The sequence below is a fragment of the Cygnus olor genome, chromosome 2 (assembly GCF_009769625.2).
Source record: "Cygnus olor isolate bCygOlo1 chromosome 2, bCygOlo1.pri.v2, whole genome shotgun sequence".
In the NCBI taxonomy this organism is placed as follows: Eukaryota; Metazoa; Chordata; class Aves; order Anseriformes; family Anatidae; genus Cygnus; species Cygnus olor.
The window spans coordinates 71,466,745-71,484,154 of record NC_049170.1 but is presented as its reverse complement, the minus strand read 5'-3'; the positions used below and the strand labels follow the sequence as shown (position 1 = coordinate 71,484,154).

The window sequence follows — 17,410 nt, the reverse complement described above, 5'->3', positions numbered from 1 at the left end:
CTGACTTCACTGTAGCTTGAGTCCAGTCACACAATGCTTTAGATATTATAAATAGGCTTTAAGAAGCTGTTTAATATACAATCTGATAGTGACCATGTTTTTGTGACCATAAATGAACACAAGTTGAGGATGGGGGTAGAGGGAGAGGGCAAAGGCACAGCTGCCAGTCTGAAAGTACGTACACACGTATGTTCTAGGTTAAGGGAATTTCGGATTTGGCTTCTTTATTAAGGACACAAAGTGTCCAAGTTAGAAGAGGAGAAGCAACCAACTGGGTGAACAAAAAAAATCTGGCTGGGGAGAAGTGGAACAATCTTTCAGTGAGTCTAGACTCAGAGTTACACTCCTTTGCTGTTTTGGTTATATCCAGTTTTACTTCTCAGCAACAATATTTTGTGGGGGTAAAATAAATAATCTATCCACCTCAAAAACTCTATCTTTCAGTGTTGTTTTTTTTTTTTCTTCCTTACCGACTGGTTTGCAATAGGAGATCGTGCAACTTAGCTGTTTATTAAAGTATGGCTATAAAAAAGCCCTCTTCCTTTTATCTCTTTCCTACTGCTTGTAGCTCAGTTCTCTGCAGGGTATCTATGATTCATTCCTTTCTCTATGCCTTCTGATCTCAGAGGATGCTCACCATACATCAGTGACAATCACCAGTTTTCAAAATGTTAAGGCTAAGCTGACTGCTACTGTTTCTCTATTAAAATAACAAAGGATGAAAACACAAACGAAAAATCAAGTTATTTCACACTTTACTCGTCTTGGGCAGGCCCTCGTTCTTCAGAGCACCACACAAATGGCAGGAACAGAGCTCCTGTGCCCCATGCAGATGATGCGAAGACTGGGGAGATGACTGGACCACCTGCCAGCACCCAGCAGCACGGCCGTCACTGGGACCACACAGCAACGACCACAAGGACAGAGGAGCAAGAGGCTGCTCAAGCACGCCACGGACAAACTGCCTGCCTCCATCCACTGCTCCCCTGCTGGGGCACTGAATCCTTCCTACTCCCTCAGTGAGCAGATCTGTGACTCCTTTTAGTGTCCTCACTCTAACTGTACAAGACTTCGCTGAAACAACTCGAGGCAGGTGGAGAGGGCCAGCGAGAGAGAAACGAGGACTCACAACTTGGCAGAGCAGCCACACAGTCCACTACAAACGCCTCCGTGCTCCTGCAAGATGATTCAATTGATACTTCGCAAGCTGTATATTCTGAAAAAAGAAATAAATCCTGAGTAACACTGCCTGAACCTGCAACATCCAGGCTGACAACCATAACAAACTTATTTCCTTGCCTCAAATATCTGCTCGTTCCCATTCAGTCATTCATATCTTGCAGTCCTGCCATTCATACTGTTCTCTGTATTTTTCATGTAAGTGTCCCTTATCCTGATAAACCTTGAGACATAAGCTCTTAATTAAGACCTTATATGTCAATTACACTGAAAGTCATTTCTCACTCTTTAAGTGATTAGCCAAGACTGCAAAGCCTGTTAAAGAAAGAGCCTCTCATTTCATTATAGTTTTGTTACTTGTATAAGGACTTCTACAGAGTTGAAAGTGCCAACTTTTTGTAAAACATTGGCTGCTCACTTTCTAACTTCGAAAGCAACTCAGCAGTTTACTCATTAAAACGCTAAAAACGGAAGCTCAGAGACCTTTTTGCATAGGAAACATCAGATACGCTCAGCAAAATAAATGAATGGATATACCTGAACTCCATCTTGCCTTTCCTTAATAAAGGTGTTCTTTTAAATGGTAGTAGTTCCTGGGGAAATAAAGCACAGGCAAAAGCAGTTAAAAATCCTACTAGGATTAAAAGCAGTGGGTGGTGCTAGAAACTCATGGATTTTAAGCTCCTGACAGAACTAGAAAATGTTCATTTCACATTATTGTAACTAGCTTTAGGGAGAGAAAGAAGAAAAAGAATATGATGTGTTATCAGACAGAAGTAAGTGGTACATTACACTGTCACTGGGATGAATCCTAGAACATATGTTTAATATAAAATATGTCTCTCCCCTCTATATTATGTGTAGTACTTCAGATAATGTATATGACATCTCTTTTTTGCCATGATTGTTATCACAAGGTGCTGCAATCCTTTGCAACATTCTTTCCACACATTTATCACACAGAATAGTACCCACCTCTTGCCATTTCACCCACACCTAGTGTTACCCCATCAGAAAACGGCAATATTTCTACCAGTGTTCTTCCCAGGTAGAGAGGAAATTAAATAAAATACTGCTTTGCTGCTGCTGCCACTACAGAAAGAGTTGTGTGGGTTTTGTTTTTCCAAATAAATGAAAAAAAACACCAACAAAAAACTGAACCAAGGACACAAAACAATCCACTCCAACATTAGTTCATTTACTTGAAGGGAAGCAAGAGCAGAGCTGGTGGGAAAGGTTGCAGTTGGAAACAACTGCAGCAGCTGTTAGAAGCGAGGCTCATGAAGGGAACAGAAACCAGTATTTAAACTTGAACACTGAGAAATCAGTAGCCCATGTGGAAAAAAGAAATTCAGCCTGAGACACTGACTGCTCTCATTCTTGACACCCCACCGCACCACCCCCCCGCCCCAAGACTTCATTTCAGCATCTCTGAAAGAAAGGTTCAAAAAAGCAAAAAGAAAGGTTGATAACCAAGAATCAAAGGATCAGCAGTGCCACTCTTCTGTAGCTTTCTTGGTAACTAGGAAAATAACATTACTGTTTTTCATGCTCGCTTGCAGTAATTTCTGCATGCAATAAAATTAAACTGTATTTCACTTTATTTTGCTAAGCAAAGGAAGCTAACGTCTATGCTGTTAACAGAAAAATCATTATGGATTTTAACATGGAGGTTGCCCATATCACCATTCATCGTGCCATTTGTTGCATATTACTGAACCCAAACACATTTACCTACACAATAATGTAACATTAAAGACTGACAAACTTGAACATAGCCTGGGTGCTTACACAGCAATAAAAGGGCTTTCCCCATATAGCCAAAGGTGGACAGGGGTAATCTCAAATTTCTGACATACTTCTCAGTCTTCCAGGTCCTCTCTCACTGGGAAAAGAAGTGGCACCTGACAGTGCTAAACAAGAAGGAGAAACTTGTGACATGGCTGGAGCAATCATTCTACCTCCTCCACTTCTGGAGGAAAAGGGACTGCTGTGTGTGGGGTGGATGGTTAATACATGCAGAAATCCTGGGCAGAGGTTCTTCTGGATGTAGAAGCAAAGCAACCCTCTTTTTCTTTATCTCACCCTGTTTGTTACAGGTTTCTATGCACACTATTTCTTGTTGTACACTCCACATTTTTTTAATCTTCTTTTTTTTGTCCCCTGTGGAATGACTTTGTTTCTAAATTTATACACCTCACAAGCGTCTATCAAAGGAGCATCAACTCTGCTACAGTATCCTATCAGACTTTAGGTAGGAAGTGGCATCACTTCAAGTTGTACAAGCTCCTTCCTACAGGTAGGAGTTCTGTGGTAGGTATTACAATGTTATACTACAGAAACCTCAGCTTGACCATTTTTATACTAACATAATCACATAACTTCAGCTCTTAATTTTTAGTCTTGCCCTTCTAAGTTTCCTCTCTTACACTGGGAGATGTGGAATAACTGTATCTGACACATGAACACCTTCCTTTGCAACCTCTGACATCTTGAAAGAGCCTTCCTCTGCTTCCACAACTACCTTGTGTAAAAACTTCCACTTCCCCTCATGTCTATTCATCTCTTTCAGGACCCTCTGTATTGAAACAAAAAAACAATTCAGAGCACAGACCCGTGGAATTCAGCCTCCATTCAGAAGGTGGAGAAGCAAAGACTGTCTCAAACAACGTTGCCTGCTCAAATCTCAGTAACTGGTACATTTTCCAGTATCTAGCAACTACAAAAGAAGGAAACACGATTAAGTGAGTTGCTGTTTCAGCCCTACACTGCTCACACCTGCTAGCAGGCACCCTGGCAGCAGGTTAGCAGGACGCCAAGTTAGTAGGTTGTAGCAGATCAGCAAGCAGAGCTGTTCTGTTTCTTCCTGCAGTAAGAAGCAAGGCACAGCTGTGTTTGGTAAAGCTTTGCTACCGTTCACCAGGCTCCTGCAGAGACCTATTGGAACAAACTCATCACCTTTTGGACCAAAAACCAGCAGCCTAAAAAAAAAGTCTTATCACTAACAAGCTTCTCTCACAAAATCAACACATTTGATTTACTTGGTGAAATACAAGGTTTTGTTAACCATGGCGATAATACAGGTGTTGATGACTCAGTAGACAGAATTCAAATTCAGTTTTCCTAAAACCCATTAAAGAAACCCTACCCTCCCTGTTCTGCCATCACAGTCCTTGGTAATCCTCCATTACGCTGTGGCTAATGTGGAATTACTAAAATGCATTACTATCAGATTATAGGAAAACTTCTAATGCTCTGGTATTTCCAGTATATCTAGTTAGCAGGAAAGATCAGTGCAAATACTCTACAATCAATTCACTTACTGTTGTTTTAATAAACAGAAAGAAATGGAAGACAAATTATTTCCTCCTTTACATTAGAACATTTCAATAGTTGTTCTAAACACAAGTTTGGTGTACAAATCCTTATCAGCTTTTAATATTTTTACCCTCCTATATTATTTTGACATACAAAAACCAGAAGATAATGATGTGTCTGCTGGCAAATTGAAGTGCTGAATCACTGTTGTTGAGTGTAAATGGCTCAGCTGTGCTTGATAGGATTTTTTTCAATCTTAAAGAATAGCTGAGAATCAAAGATCTAGATTACCATTCACTGAGACCTGAAACAGGCTGTTCTTTGCACTCTATACAGGCACAGTTAATATTCTCTCATCACAGCTGCTGGGAGGGAACCTGGGATCATCTCCTGAAATCTCTGTAAGAGCTCTTTTTCTCTCCAGCAGACTTTATGTTAACTGGACGTGGTGGATGACAGAAACACCAGAGGATTTCCTGTACATCCTCAGTCCACGTAAAACATCTCTCCCAGCAGGAAGATTTACAGACAGATATCCTCTGAAACACATTGGAAAGTCATAAACATGAATGTTAGCAGAAAAACACAAAGCTGCGATGCTCATCTGTGTGACGTTGGGTGAAAATCAAAGTTTATCGCAGTATTTGGAGACCAACAAACTCAAATAGGTTCTTTGTACATCCAAGGTGACTCTCTAACAAAACAAACACTCAAATAATTTTGTTGCTAATGGAGAGAGGAAAAAGCCATTTTTTATTTGGCTTCCGGGGACGAATCTTGCTGACTGTGTGGAAAGCAAGAAAGTGTGCTCATTGGTGTTAATACCTTTTGGCCAAGGCAGCTAGGCTTCTGACAAGGACACAGCCAGCTACTGAAACCCCCCCCTGCATTACAAAATCCACCGACACTACTGCTAGCTCAGCTGAACTAGTGTATGAAGACAAACTGTTTGTGTGAAGCTTACATTCCCATGTGAATCCCTGACACCTAGGTACAATAAGGACAGAAACAAGCAATACTGAACAAGCTATGTGACAATAACAAAGCAGTATTTGTCAACAGCTTATGCTGGACAAACCCAGGATTCTTTCAGATAATTTAAAACCAAACATATTACATCTAAACACAAGGTAGTACACTGCTTTTGGTTCTGGCATTATTTCTGGAACTCAAAACCAGACAAACTTACAGGTGTCCCATAAAGACCCAGAGACGTTTACCTAATAAAAATCCAATAGTCAGCTGGATTTAGAGCTGGAGCTCTCTCAATATATCTAAGACTTGCACATACATGTTTGTCACAGCAGAATTTACAGCTTCTCAATGAGTAACAATGGTATTGGAGTCTTACCCATTTCCAGCTGATAGGTTTCTCTTTAGGATACCCTCTGTAATATTTACCTTGCTCTTTCTTTGTTTTACCAGAGAACCCAATGAGCTTGTAGATATTACGCACAGCTAATTCTTGTGTTCAAAATAAAACACGGAGAATGTTAGTCACAGTTAGAAGTGAAAATGATCTACATTCCAAGTGAGCTCAATTCACGTCTCACTACAGCTCTGTAACAAGCTTAAATCACAGCATTTTGAAGACTGCACCTACAGCAGTAGCTCTCAGCAGTTACTAGTGGGGATGTTACTAACTCTCCTCCCGGCAGTTACTAGTGGGGATGCAACGTACCGAGTCATATTGGCTTGTGCTATCATTATGGGGATTGAGGAAAACTATAGGTCTGGGAAAGTGGCTGACAACCAAAATAGCTTGGAAGTTCTCACCCAGAACAAAAGTGTTTCATCAGACATCTTACTGACAGTTAAGAAAAACAACACAAAAACCACCCAAAAGATTCTTCTGTTTCAGGAACAGGGTTGCTATACTGATGTGTTGAAGCAGGAAGCATTTTACAAGCATATTTATCATTGTATAGAATGGCAGCATATTTGAAATGAAAATGTCACTCCATTTTAATAATACACAATGAACCTAATCCTCAAGAAATCTTTTTTAATCCCAATTAAGAATTGAATCCCCTCTGCTCAGCACTGGTGAGGCCATACCTAGAGCACTGTGTCCCATCCTCAGTACAGGAGAGATGGAGCTAATGGAGAGTACAGCAACAGGCCATGAGGCTGACAAAGGGACAACTCTTGGTGTAGTTTCTTTCTCCAGCCTAACCATATTTTCTGCACTGGAATAAGATCATTGGGGGAAAAAAGGGGGGGGGGGGGGGGGAGGGAGGAGGTGGAAAAGGGAGAAAAAAATTGGGAGCAAAAAAAAAAAAGAAGAGAAGAGAAAAATGCTTTTCATCTGGTGAGTCAGATGCCAATAGATGACACTTTTGTGAGCAGTTTAAAAGGACAACCATAGTCAGAAAAGAGAAATGTGGTTGTTGGCTTTTTCTTTCTTGGCAGGGACGGGTTGGAGGTTGTTTGCTTGATTGATTTTAAATACAGCATTGCACTACCACCGTCAAAAAGCTACCATGAACTATACATGAACTATACAGTCAGATAGCACCAAGGGCAAAGTTGTGTTTCTAAACCAACACAGTGATAATGTTTATTTAATCTCTGATTAAAGAGACATTAGTCATTGACTGGATCACAGAAATTTCTACCTGGACTACTCCATGTTATCAGTTAAAGAGGTAGCTTTTATACACATAGGAAAATAACAACATGACAAAACTTTACACAAGTTCTTTGGATATCAGCACAAGTGCAATCCATCTATCTACTGAATTTACTGCTGTCTAGTATTGTTACACTTTTTGTATGTATTTATGAAAGTCAGTACCTTATGAGCAAAATGATAAAGTTATTTGTTCTGTAATAATGCTTATGGTCTCCTTTCCATGGCTGACTAATCTGCACTACTTAAGACTGGTCATAATAAAACCACAAACTGATTAAATACTATTCTGATTATTGTAAGAATGATTTTTTCTTTGATATCATTGCTTTCAGTGAGAAAAAACTACCACCAGGGTATTTTAATAACCAGGATGTTGGCATATTATCAAGTTGTTTCACTTTGCTTTTACATGTTAATCACTGCCAGACGTCCCCAAAGCTAAACAAATAGCACTACTTATTCAGTGACTTAAAGCCTGAATTTTGATGGAAAATAGAAGCCTTCCAGAATCCATTCCAAGAGAGCTTTTCTTTCCTCTTTTTGGGGGAGCACATAATACCAAATTACTTGGCAATGATTTCTGTTCCTTTGTGAAATAAAGGATGGCTTAACAAGACCTTTAAAATCTCAGCTCACAGTTTTTGCTGAAGTTTACGGATTACAGTCTAAATTTTATTATAACGAACTTCCAGGGAACCTGAACAATGTTCACTGTAATCAGTGTGTGAGTCACAATAGAAAGACTCCATCATTTACTACATCAGAATAATGAAGAAATATCCAATCTGAAGTGAATATCAATATATTTGATATTTGGGCAGATTACTTCACATTGATCATCGTTTAAATTTTGTTCGTTTGTTTTTAAATAGAACAGTCAGGAAAAATGAAAAAAACAAATATCCATATAGTGAATACAGTAATAAAGTGGAAAAGAGAATAGATTGACATAACCAGTTTAATCTTCCGTATGTATTTACTCTAATGGCAAAACATCTGGATTTTTCTTCGGCGTTATTGTAAATGGAGGGGTAGCTGTAAACAAGGCTCATTACAGTGAATTAAGTCTGCATATTGAGCCAAGGTAGAACAACCTATTTTGCACTAAGAAGCCTGAATTCCCAACATTCAAGTATTTTTCATTCCTTACTATGTGCAATGTTCCAAAAGTTTAGTTAGAAATAAACAGACCAATTTCCAGACACCTTGGCTTTATATTAACTGTGAACTCTCAAATCTGGCTCAGTTACATGCAGTTAGTAGACCTAAGTTTGTTGAGGTTCTTTTCTGGACAACTGCTCAGTCATTTCACCACTACCTTTTGTCTTTTACCTCATATTTATAAACCAGCATGTGCAAACGTACAGTAGCTCATAAAATTAACGTTGGGATTTGCAGGAAAAGCATCATTAAGAGATCCCCATGCAGCAGCCTGTGGGTGGGCAGCTACTCGGGAGGCTGTGGGACATCTGCTGCCTGTGCCACACTCAGATCAGGGGGAAATGGCATCAAATGCAGAAGACAAACATCAGGTAAAAAGCTGCAGGCACAGAAGCAATTTCCACTGCCAGTAACAGAGAATTCTGGTACAGATCCAAAGAAAACTCAGGCGTGTTAGCAAACTGGGGTTTTAAGGTTTTAAGGATATATTCTGATATATTGCTGAGGGCAACACCACAAAATTCCAGTCCTCCTCCCCGTGTGAGTGAAGAGGACTGCACCAGGGAGCAAGAGAGGGCAGTAGGGAAGCAAGTGAAAGCAGCTGCTGCCACACAGAAACAATGCCTGCCAGCAAGAAAGAGGGTGGGAAGGAAGGGGCAATATTATCCGAACAAAGCTATCAAACTGTGTATGGCCACATCCAACCACAGCTCTCTGAGTAGGACTGGCAGAAAGGACTGCCACTACAGTGACACAAGGCAGTCTGCCTCTGAGGCCAGCAAGCTCCCTGTGGCCAAACCTGGGAGACCGAAACAGGACAGAACAAGGGAGGCCACCACACTTACAGGTCACCTCCCAGATGGTAACATGCCTCAAATGGGTTTTGCGCAAGGTGAGGCTTGGATGTTCTCTGGGTGTACTGGCACCTGCAGTTAGCCCCAAATTAGCTCTCCAGCCTCCTCACTGGAGGAGTTTCCTCACAGCACGTGCAGTCCCATGGTAAAGACAAAGCCCCTGGACCTCTTCCCAGAATTTTAAGACTGTCTGGCTTAGTTAACACAATAGGAGGGAGGGCAGAAAACAGCCGTAAGGACTGCAGGAAGAGAAAAGAAAGAGCTGGCACCTAAGCACTGGTGAAGGGACAGCTTTCAAGGGTTGTAATATCCAGCTTTGCCATAAATGTATCAAAAGGCCACTGATATAACAATCAAAGAACACAACCGTGCTACCAAATAAAGGACAAGCAATTCAGAAGGCAGGTTCAGTTTATTCCCAGCCAGAAGTAGAAGAGGGCTGCAGAGACTGAATAAGGACATTGCTATTATGCTGGGACTGTCAGTATTGTGCTGCACTCCTGCCGTTCGGGTGGGCTGTAAGCCTGCAGATGCTGGGTCAGAAGACGATGCTGGGAAGCAGAGGAGAGACTTGGGACACTGTTCAAGAGCCAAGATGGAAGTGAACTCTAGCCCTTAGACTGCTGCCTCCTAAGCTGAAGAGCAGATACTGTAGTAAAGGCGGATTTACTGGAAGGATTAAGTATTCCAGGCATCTGCAAAGATCAGTAAGGCCACATAAGCAAGAAAAAGCCAACAGCTTAAGGGTAAATTAACTGTTTTTCAATCCACATTATTTGAAACACTAGTACTTAATAGCACTCCTTTGAAAAAGGCTCTTCAGTGTTGCTGAGAAATGAAAGTAGTTTGTAGAAAGCTCAGTCTTTGATAGACCCTGACCTCCTTTAAAACTGCTGAGAGAACCGTACCAGGGAACAGGGCATGTTGTTGGGGTGTGTCTACATTACTGTCTCAGTTTGGATCAGGAGGCTCTTCACAGAGTAAATCTACGTTGTTTCCAATGTCACTCCCCAGGTTTCTGTTGCAGAGCTGTCTTACACACAGGACAGATTGATTCCAGATGTCCCCCAGCTGCTAACAGGCACTCAGTGCTAGGACTGTAATACAACTAGTATGAAGTAAACCCTCAAAACACGGCTAGCACGGATGCAGGTTTCCCACCAACAAATGTTCAGCTCCTACTAGTCTACCCAGCAATGACTGTCACAGAGTGCGTTGTGGGGCCTCCAATCTTAAACGGCTGGATGTGAAGACTGTTGGATGTGTACAGCCTCATGTTCTGAGCATGTCTGTGTCAGCTTCCCCTCCTCAGACAGATTTGAATTGGAACAATTTCATATCATGATGGAGAAGGACAAGAAGCGGACAAATGGGAGACCTAACCTATGGAACGCACAACTCTGTATCTGGAACGATTAAGAATGCCCTAGTTAGAATAAAAAAAAAGAATGTAAGAAAAATTCTTGCATTTTGTCCTTATATTTGTATGACTGTTCCTCTCCCAGTGCTCCAAGGATATGCATTGTTTTTATAGAATCACTAAAGGATTGCAAAAAGGGTTTCCTAGATTCTCTGACACAGCAAGGCTGTAAATGTCTTTGATATAATTCTTCCAATATGCACATCTGGTGTTTATGGCCAGATATACTGCACCTTTTCTCTGTATTACCAAAAGCATTAAATCATTATTAATATTTAATTATATGACATTTCTTCACATGCAGAATCTTGCTGCTTCAAACAAGTACTAGCCTAAAAATGTCTAGTACTCCATATTTTTGTTTTAAAATTTAGGATTTCTTTCCCTCTCTCTCATTGTAACAACTCAGCTATATTAACATTATTTATCTGTAGAAAAAAATGCCTAAAGAGTTGTTTTGTTTTTGTTTTTTTTTTTAAATGAAAGCAGAAGTCACGTTGCTCGCACAATTTGCATTCTGTTTCTCCCTGTATCTTAAGATGTTCATGTACATACTTCAAAGAATTTCTCACAAAGCTTTGGGAGAAAAATATCACAATTCAATGGCCAAACTACATAAATGACTACAGTTTCCTGGTCAAGATGCACTCATTCATAATTGAGATGCTTAGATACTTGAGTAAAAGCATTCCACTTACGAAAACATGCATTATAAAAGTTGAATTTGTATGTTGTAGTGCATCAGTCTTTAACCTACTGTTATGATCATGTCTGCTTCACTCTCTTACTTCTGAACTCTCTTACCCAGTATACTTAACACACCAAATGTGTACTTCTCTTTAACTGAGTATTTATTAAGCTATTTTTGATAGGAAGATGAAATTCTACAAATTAACTTTGTGATTCTTATTCATATACAAGCAATTTAACAGTGGGATTTCCCATTTAATCATTTTCAATAAAATGAAAGTGTCAATTGCGAAATTTTAAGTCTACTTGCAAGTCAAGCCAAGTTCTGCTTCACACAGGTCAACTAACACCAAAGATGCACAGCTGCCGCAATGCATACTACTGCATGTGACACTTTATTTGGAAACAAGAGATATGTAATAAAGGCACACAGCAGGCAACATTACATCAGTATTTGAAAAGCTGTGCTAAGCTGGAGTATTCCCAGCAAGGAGCCCTAATTAGTTGGTCACACAATTGTGCTCGTTTTTAATAAAAAAACACAGAATCATTCATTATTCTGCATATTACAATACAGTTTCAGATGTCTTACCACCAGCCTAATTGGCAGTTTCTTTGGTAGTTGAACATTTGCCACAGGAGACAGAAAAATGAGGGCAAAGACTCTTCAAGAGAAAGGCATCAAATGTAGGTATTCCACTTCCACTGGGTTCAAACACCTAACCCAGGAGCACCTTCCTTTTTAAAGGAAAGTGATCTCCCTGGACTTACGATGAAAGCAACATCGCATCTTGTGCATTAACCATGTACATACAAGTCAAAGAGAAAACTACTTAAGTTCATTAAGTAGCACAGCTTAATGGCACCGAGTACCCGACCTTGGCAGGTGAGAGATGAAACTGCCCAGAACTGAGGAAATGGCAGGCATTTAAAGATGAAGAACTTCACCAAGCTTTTGAGCAATGATGGGAGACACTCAGAGTTCAGACTTCCACGTATAGGCAGCAGTTTCATAGGGGCATCTAGATCTCAGTTTTGTATTTAAAACATATCTGGTAAACATATCTTTCAGACTGTCTACAGATTTTAAAAGTGGCAGTTCACAATATGTGAGGACTCCGACATGAAAATTCAGAAGCAGTTTTGCTTATCTGGCCTCATCTTATTCCTACAACCTAACTACAGAAAGCATGTACACTTGCACCAAAATCCTCATTGAGTTTTTCAAACAAAAATCCTCTGCTGTTGGTGAAAGTGCACCTGAGCTTCTCAGCCCAGAAACCTACACAGAAACATAGAATCATTAGGGTTGGAAAAGACCTCCAAGATGATCTGGTCCAACCATCCCCCTACCACCAATGTCACCCACTAAACAGTGTCCCTAAGCACCACATCCAACCTTTCCTTAAAGGCCCTCAGGGATGGTGACTCCACCACCTCCCTCGGCAACCCACTCCAATGCCTGACTACTCTTTCTGAGAAGAAATGTCTCCTAATTTCTAACCTAAACCTCCCCTGGTGCAACTTTAGGCCATTTCCTCTAGTACCTATCGCTACTGATCTGCGAGAAGAGGCCAATCCCCAGCTCCCCACTGGGGAGAGCGATAGGATGTCTTCCCCCAAAGCCAACTGGTTTACAATAGTTTTGCAGCCCATACATCAAAGTGAGGGAAGTGTTGTGAATGACAGAGATATCCTACCTGAATGAGCTCCTAAATAGTCCTGAACAAGCGGAGGGCAAAGGACTGAGGGGTCCTTCCCAAGGGGTCCTTGCACTTACTCCATCCCTTTTCTTCCCCCACATCAGGCCAGCACCATCGATACCTTACACGCTGAGCAATATGGGTGTGGTGTGGTGGTCATTTCTCCTATGGACACGCCCACGGGCCTACCTGTGACCTGCACCTGTGGGTCTGTATGTACACACACACAGGGACCACAAACCCTATGGAGAGGAGCACCAGCTGTACACAAACCCAACCACAATCTCTCGATACACCCTTTTTTGCCCTCACATATTTTCTCCAAGCTTTTCCCTCAGGATTTTCCCAGCAAGGCCCAGAGCCTCAGGCTCGGCCCCGACCATAGAGGAGGTCAGACCGCTAGGGGAGCACCACCATCTTCTGGCCTCGGAAAGTCACCTACTCCTGAGGTAACCTCAGAGCTGAGACAGCTTCGAGATGAGGTTACCAGGGGTCCTGTCTAGCCAAACTAAATAATCCTGAGAGAAAAAGTTCCACAGCCTCTCTGGCACTGTGATAGTCTATTTGCTGGGAAATAGTCCAAAATCTTTTAGAAGGACATTTAGAGAGAATCAAGTCACGTCCAATTCTGTGCAGGTTTTAAGGTGTTTCCATGAATAACTAACACAAAGATTTCTTCTGGAGTTGTGGTAAGAGTCTCCACCACCCACCTTGTAGGGGGCTTTACACAAGCACTGCTCAGTGGCACTGCCTGCACCAGAGCCTCAGCACTTCCTTGCTGCTTGGCTCCCTTCTCCTCTGAAAGCAAGACCACCAAGGCACAGCTGCTCAGTACTTGCAATATTTATTGTTCTGGTTTTAAACTAACATACCTGAAAGATGCCACCAAACTGGACAAGAGGGAACTTTTTAAAGGACAAAGTGGAAGCAGACAAAGATCACTGTTCAGAGCACTAGATGTACAGTGAAACTTTAACAACAGTTTTAATGAAGTATTTCTTAAGTTGATTCAAGGTTTTTCAATATAGTGAGAAGATGTAGTGTTGTTTTTGAGTTTAGCATTTGCACATTTGAAATATGCAACAACAAAAAACAAACGGACATTGGGGTGAGTGAAGAAGGAGACAGTAAAAAAAAACAGCAAAAGTTAACTTTTGTATTTTGATATGTACACAGATTCTCATAGGAGAAAAGCTATTAATTATACATATATATTAGAAAAGAAGCAAAGAAAAATCAGCCACTGAAATGGTGAATAACTTCCCTCAGAATTTCCAGCTCCAGTGTCTCCTATGTCAAGAAATTCAAAGGACAAGTTTGAGAGCTTCTCGGCCAGTCTGAAGACAGAGACAGAATTCTAAAAAAAGACAGGATGGATTAAAAACTACAAATCCAACTGACTTCTGCATAAGCTATCAGTTAGGAATATTATAATAAATATTACTGGGAAAGACCTAGGTGTGCTCTGATGATTCATGACCAAAGAAAACACATCACAAACAAGTGTTTTAACCAGTTCTCCATCTTCATGCAAGATCCAACGAAGGTGAGTTTGGACCCCATCCCACTACTGGAGCTATGGTGCTCTGTAAGTATGCTAATCACTGTTTTATTACCAGGAATAGTATTTTGTAATGCTGATGAATTGTGCCAAAGGTTACAAACAGCTGAACTGCACTCCTTCTGACAAGCTGCCACAACTGCAACAGTACTATCATTTGGTGTTAAACAGTGGTTTATTTTAGAAAAGGGGAGAATCTGCAGGTACCACAGCCAGATTTTTATGTGAATATTCAGCAAAGCCTTTCACATCATAAGCGTGTCTAAGAATATAACATCTTAGTAACTCCCAGTTCAACTGCCAGGCATACCAGTAAAAGAACTGATCAAAGCAGCACAAACTTTAACCCTGCTTTCACACTTCCTAGTCACACCTGATATCTGTCCAAAGCAAGACTAAAGGAACTTTCCAAGAGATTTTTGCACAGATGTGGGTCAAGGAAGTTAAGTCCAAGGCTGTGCCTCTACTTATTTTTAATGTAGTGGTACTACTCAGTACACAAGCAACACCAGTAAGTTGGTTTTTCGTCACAGCACACTAACAGCAGTATTGTTCTGCAAGCCTATCTACAGCATACTTTGGAGGAAAGCACCTTTCTTAAATGCTTCTTGTCATGGCGTTAAAGCTGCCTTTTCATAGTGACACGCAAAAACAGGAGTCTACCATTAACGCACTCCTTTCTAACTTAAGAAGTTTGGGAGAGATTTTGTGCAGCTTTCTCGGCATCGCGAGAAATCACCACGCCGAAGCGGCTTCAAGGCCGTGCAGGAAACACGAGTGTCATCAGGAGCTCTGTCCTATAAACCTCGGGAAGAAAAACCAAAAAAGGGGGCAGGAGCGGCCAAAGGGGGCTGCAGGGAAGGGCGCAGGACACCACACGCGGGTTCTCCCCGGGCTCTCCCCCGCCCTGCTGGCCCCTGTGAGGGAGCGCGGCGGGAGCACCGGGCAGGGAAATGGCGGTGCCAAGCCCCCGGCTGCAGGGCTGGGGAAAGAGCGGCGGGGGCTCACCTTGCTTCGCAGAGAGACCGCCAGCACAGGCGCCGGAAAAAGGTCAGGGCCGGGGCCGCCATGACATATGGGCGGGCGGGCGGGAGGAGCCGGCAAATACCGGCAAATGGTGGCCAACACCGGCTTACCAACTCCCGCCCTGCCCGGGCACGGCACCGCCTCCAGCGCGGAGGGGGGGCCGCCCCGGAGGTGGGATGGGGCCAGCGGGGAGTAGGGGATGGGAGGCAGCGGTGGTGGGCAGGGAGACGGAGGGAAGGGAGAAGGTTGGGAGGTCTCCCGACGCCACAAAACCGAATCGAGCCGATCCTCGGCTGGCTTTGGTAGTCCTGTGAGAGGAGGTGGTGGTGCCCCGCCGAGCCCCCAGAGCCGTGCCTCAGCGTTCTGCGGCACTCTGAAGCGATGGCTGCAGTAGCTGTAAAAAACGCAGTTTTGATAAAAACAAACATAAAACCAAACAAATAAACACAAAACAAATAAACCAAAACACGAACCGCCAGGCTGTGATGAAAAAGTGTTGTGCTAAGAGACCGAAGCCGAGCAGTGTGGTAACTGGTGCATGTCCTGTCAGCCATCTCACTCCTAATGCTGCAATGCAACATTATGTGGTTTATGAAAAATTATGACCGTGAAAACAGAATTACTCAACAGGCAACAGTCATGGGCTCAAATCAGCCCCCCAAAAATCACCTTGTACCACCTATGGGCCTAATCTGACCCCAGTGCTTCAGGAATAGCTGGTGTGGTGCAAAGGTGGGATAAATGCTAGTGTCACCCTGACTAACTTCAAGGCAAGAGACGTAAGTATTTATTGCCAAGGTTTTGTTCTTTCAGCTTCAGCTCCTGACAGTATATTTAACTTTTCCTCACTAACATATCTGCTCAGTGGAAGATGTTTCTGTGTTCTGCCAGGTGCTGCAAAGATCTTCCCAATTTGGAGACAGCTCTGTCAATCTCCTTTCATAACACATCCATTGAAATCATCTTTTAGTCTTGCTATTTTTTTCTCCTCCAAAGTAAATGCATTTAAGACTTAGAGTTCTCCCTCAAAGATGAACATTTCAAAACCATTAATTAATTGTGGGGTTCTGGGGTACAGTTTTCCAAAAGCATACGTAACTATTCGGCAACTGTCTGCTACACAGGACTGTAAGGTGAAGTTAATTCATGTTTGTAGAAGACATTGAAAGCATCCTCCAGAAGGTGGTGTGTTACGTGCTATCGATGCTAAATCCTTACTTAGCCATAATCAAGAAAAACTCATGGTTTTTAAGTGTGTACCTCATTTGACAGAGAAAGGGTTTTGGATTCATAAAACCAAAAACTATGGGTTAAATTTTGCTCCAAGATATAGGAATGAGGCTTTCTGTGAATAAGAAAAATGAGAATTTGACTCTAAAATACCAGCATTTGCTTTGTCAAATAATGACATTTTTCTTCTTCTATGACGTTTTTGATCTTGTAGTTTGAAAAGGCCAGAAAAATCATTATAGAAATGTAACATAATGAACTTCCGTTCAAAGTTTACTGTAATAGTGTTGTTAGCACTAATGTAATGAAGCTAGAGAGGACTCCCTAGAGAACTCATTTGGTAAGTTGCTTCAGATTTATTGTTTGACAAACAAATCCCTAATGACAGTGCCTTCTCTAGTATTGTATTGTTAATGGTAAGAAGAAGGGTTTTTCCTAGCTGCACTTTTATCCTTGTATAAATTTGAATACTCTTTTCTTTAGTTCAAAATAGTGCAGCTTCACATTTTATTCTGCTGTCTAGAAGCTACATGAGAAAAAAATATTTTTTCTGAAGTCTCTTGCTTCTAAATTATTACCCTGTTAAAAGTGTAAGAGACTTTTATGTATTTGCTAAGTTAGAGATAACTAACA

The 17,410-nt window shown here is 41.6% G+C and overlaps 1 protein-coding gene across 5 annotated transcripts in view; it reads right to left on the bottom strand.

The window, feature by feature from the left end:
- The window catches only part of ECI2 (enoyl-CoA delta isomerase 2), a 31,954-nt gene extending 16,262 nt beyond the window's left edge, over positions 1–15,692 (bottom strand). Inside the window, exons 1-3 of one of the 5 annotated variants that reach the window (XM_040548282.1) lie at positions 15,530–15,668; positions 1,717–1,772; positions 1,130–1,216 (exon numbers count right to left, since the gene is read on the bottom strand). Coding sequence is in view for 2 of the 5 variants with exons in the window: in XM_040548280.1 (XP_040404214.1) it covers positions 15,530–15,591 (62 nt within the window). In the remaining 3 variants the exon portion in view is untranslated. Of the gene's footprint in view, positions 1–759; positions 1,105–1,129; positions 1,217–1,716; positions 1,773–15,529 lie in introns of those variants that run through there. The other 4 variants (XM_040548281.1, XR_005817062.1, XM_040548280.1 and 1 more) reach the window with 4 other exon arrangements.
- Positions 15,693–17,410: the final 1,718 nt, after the last annotated feature.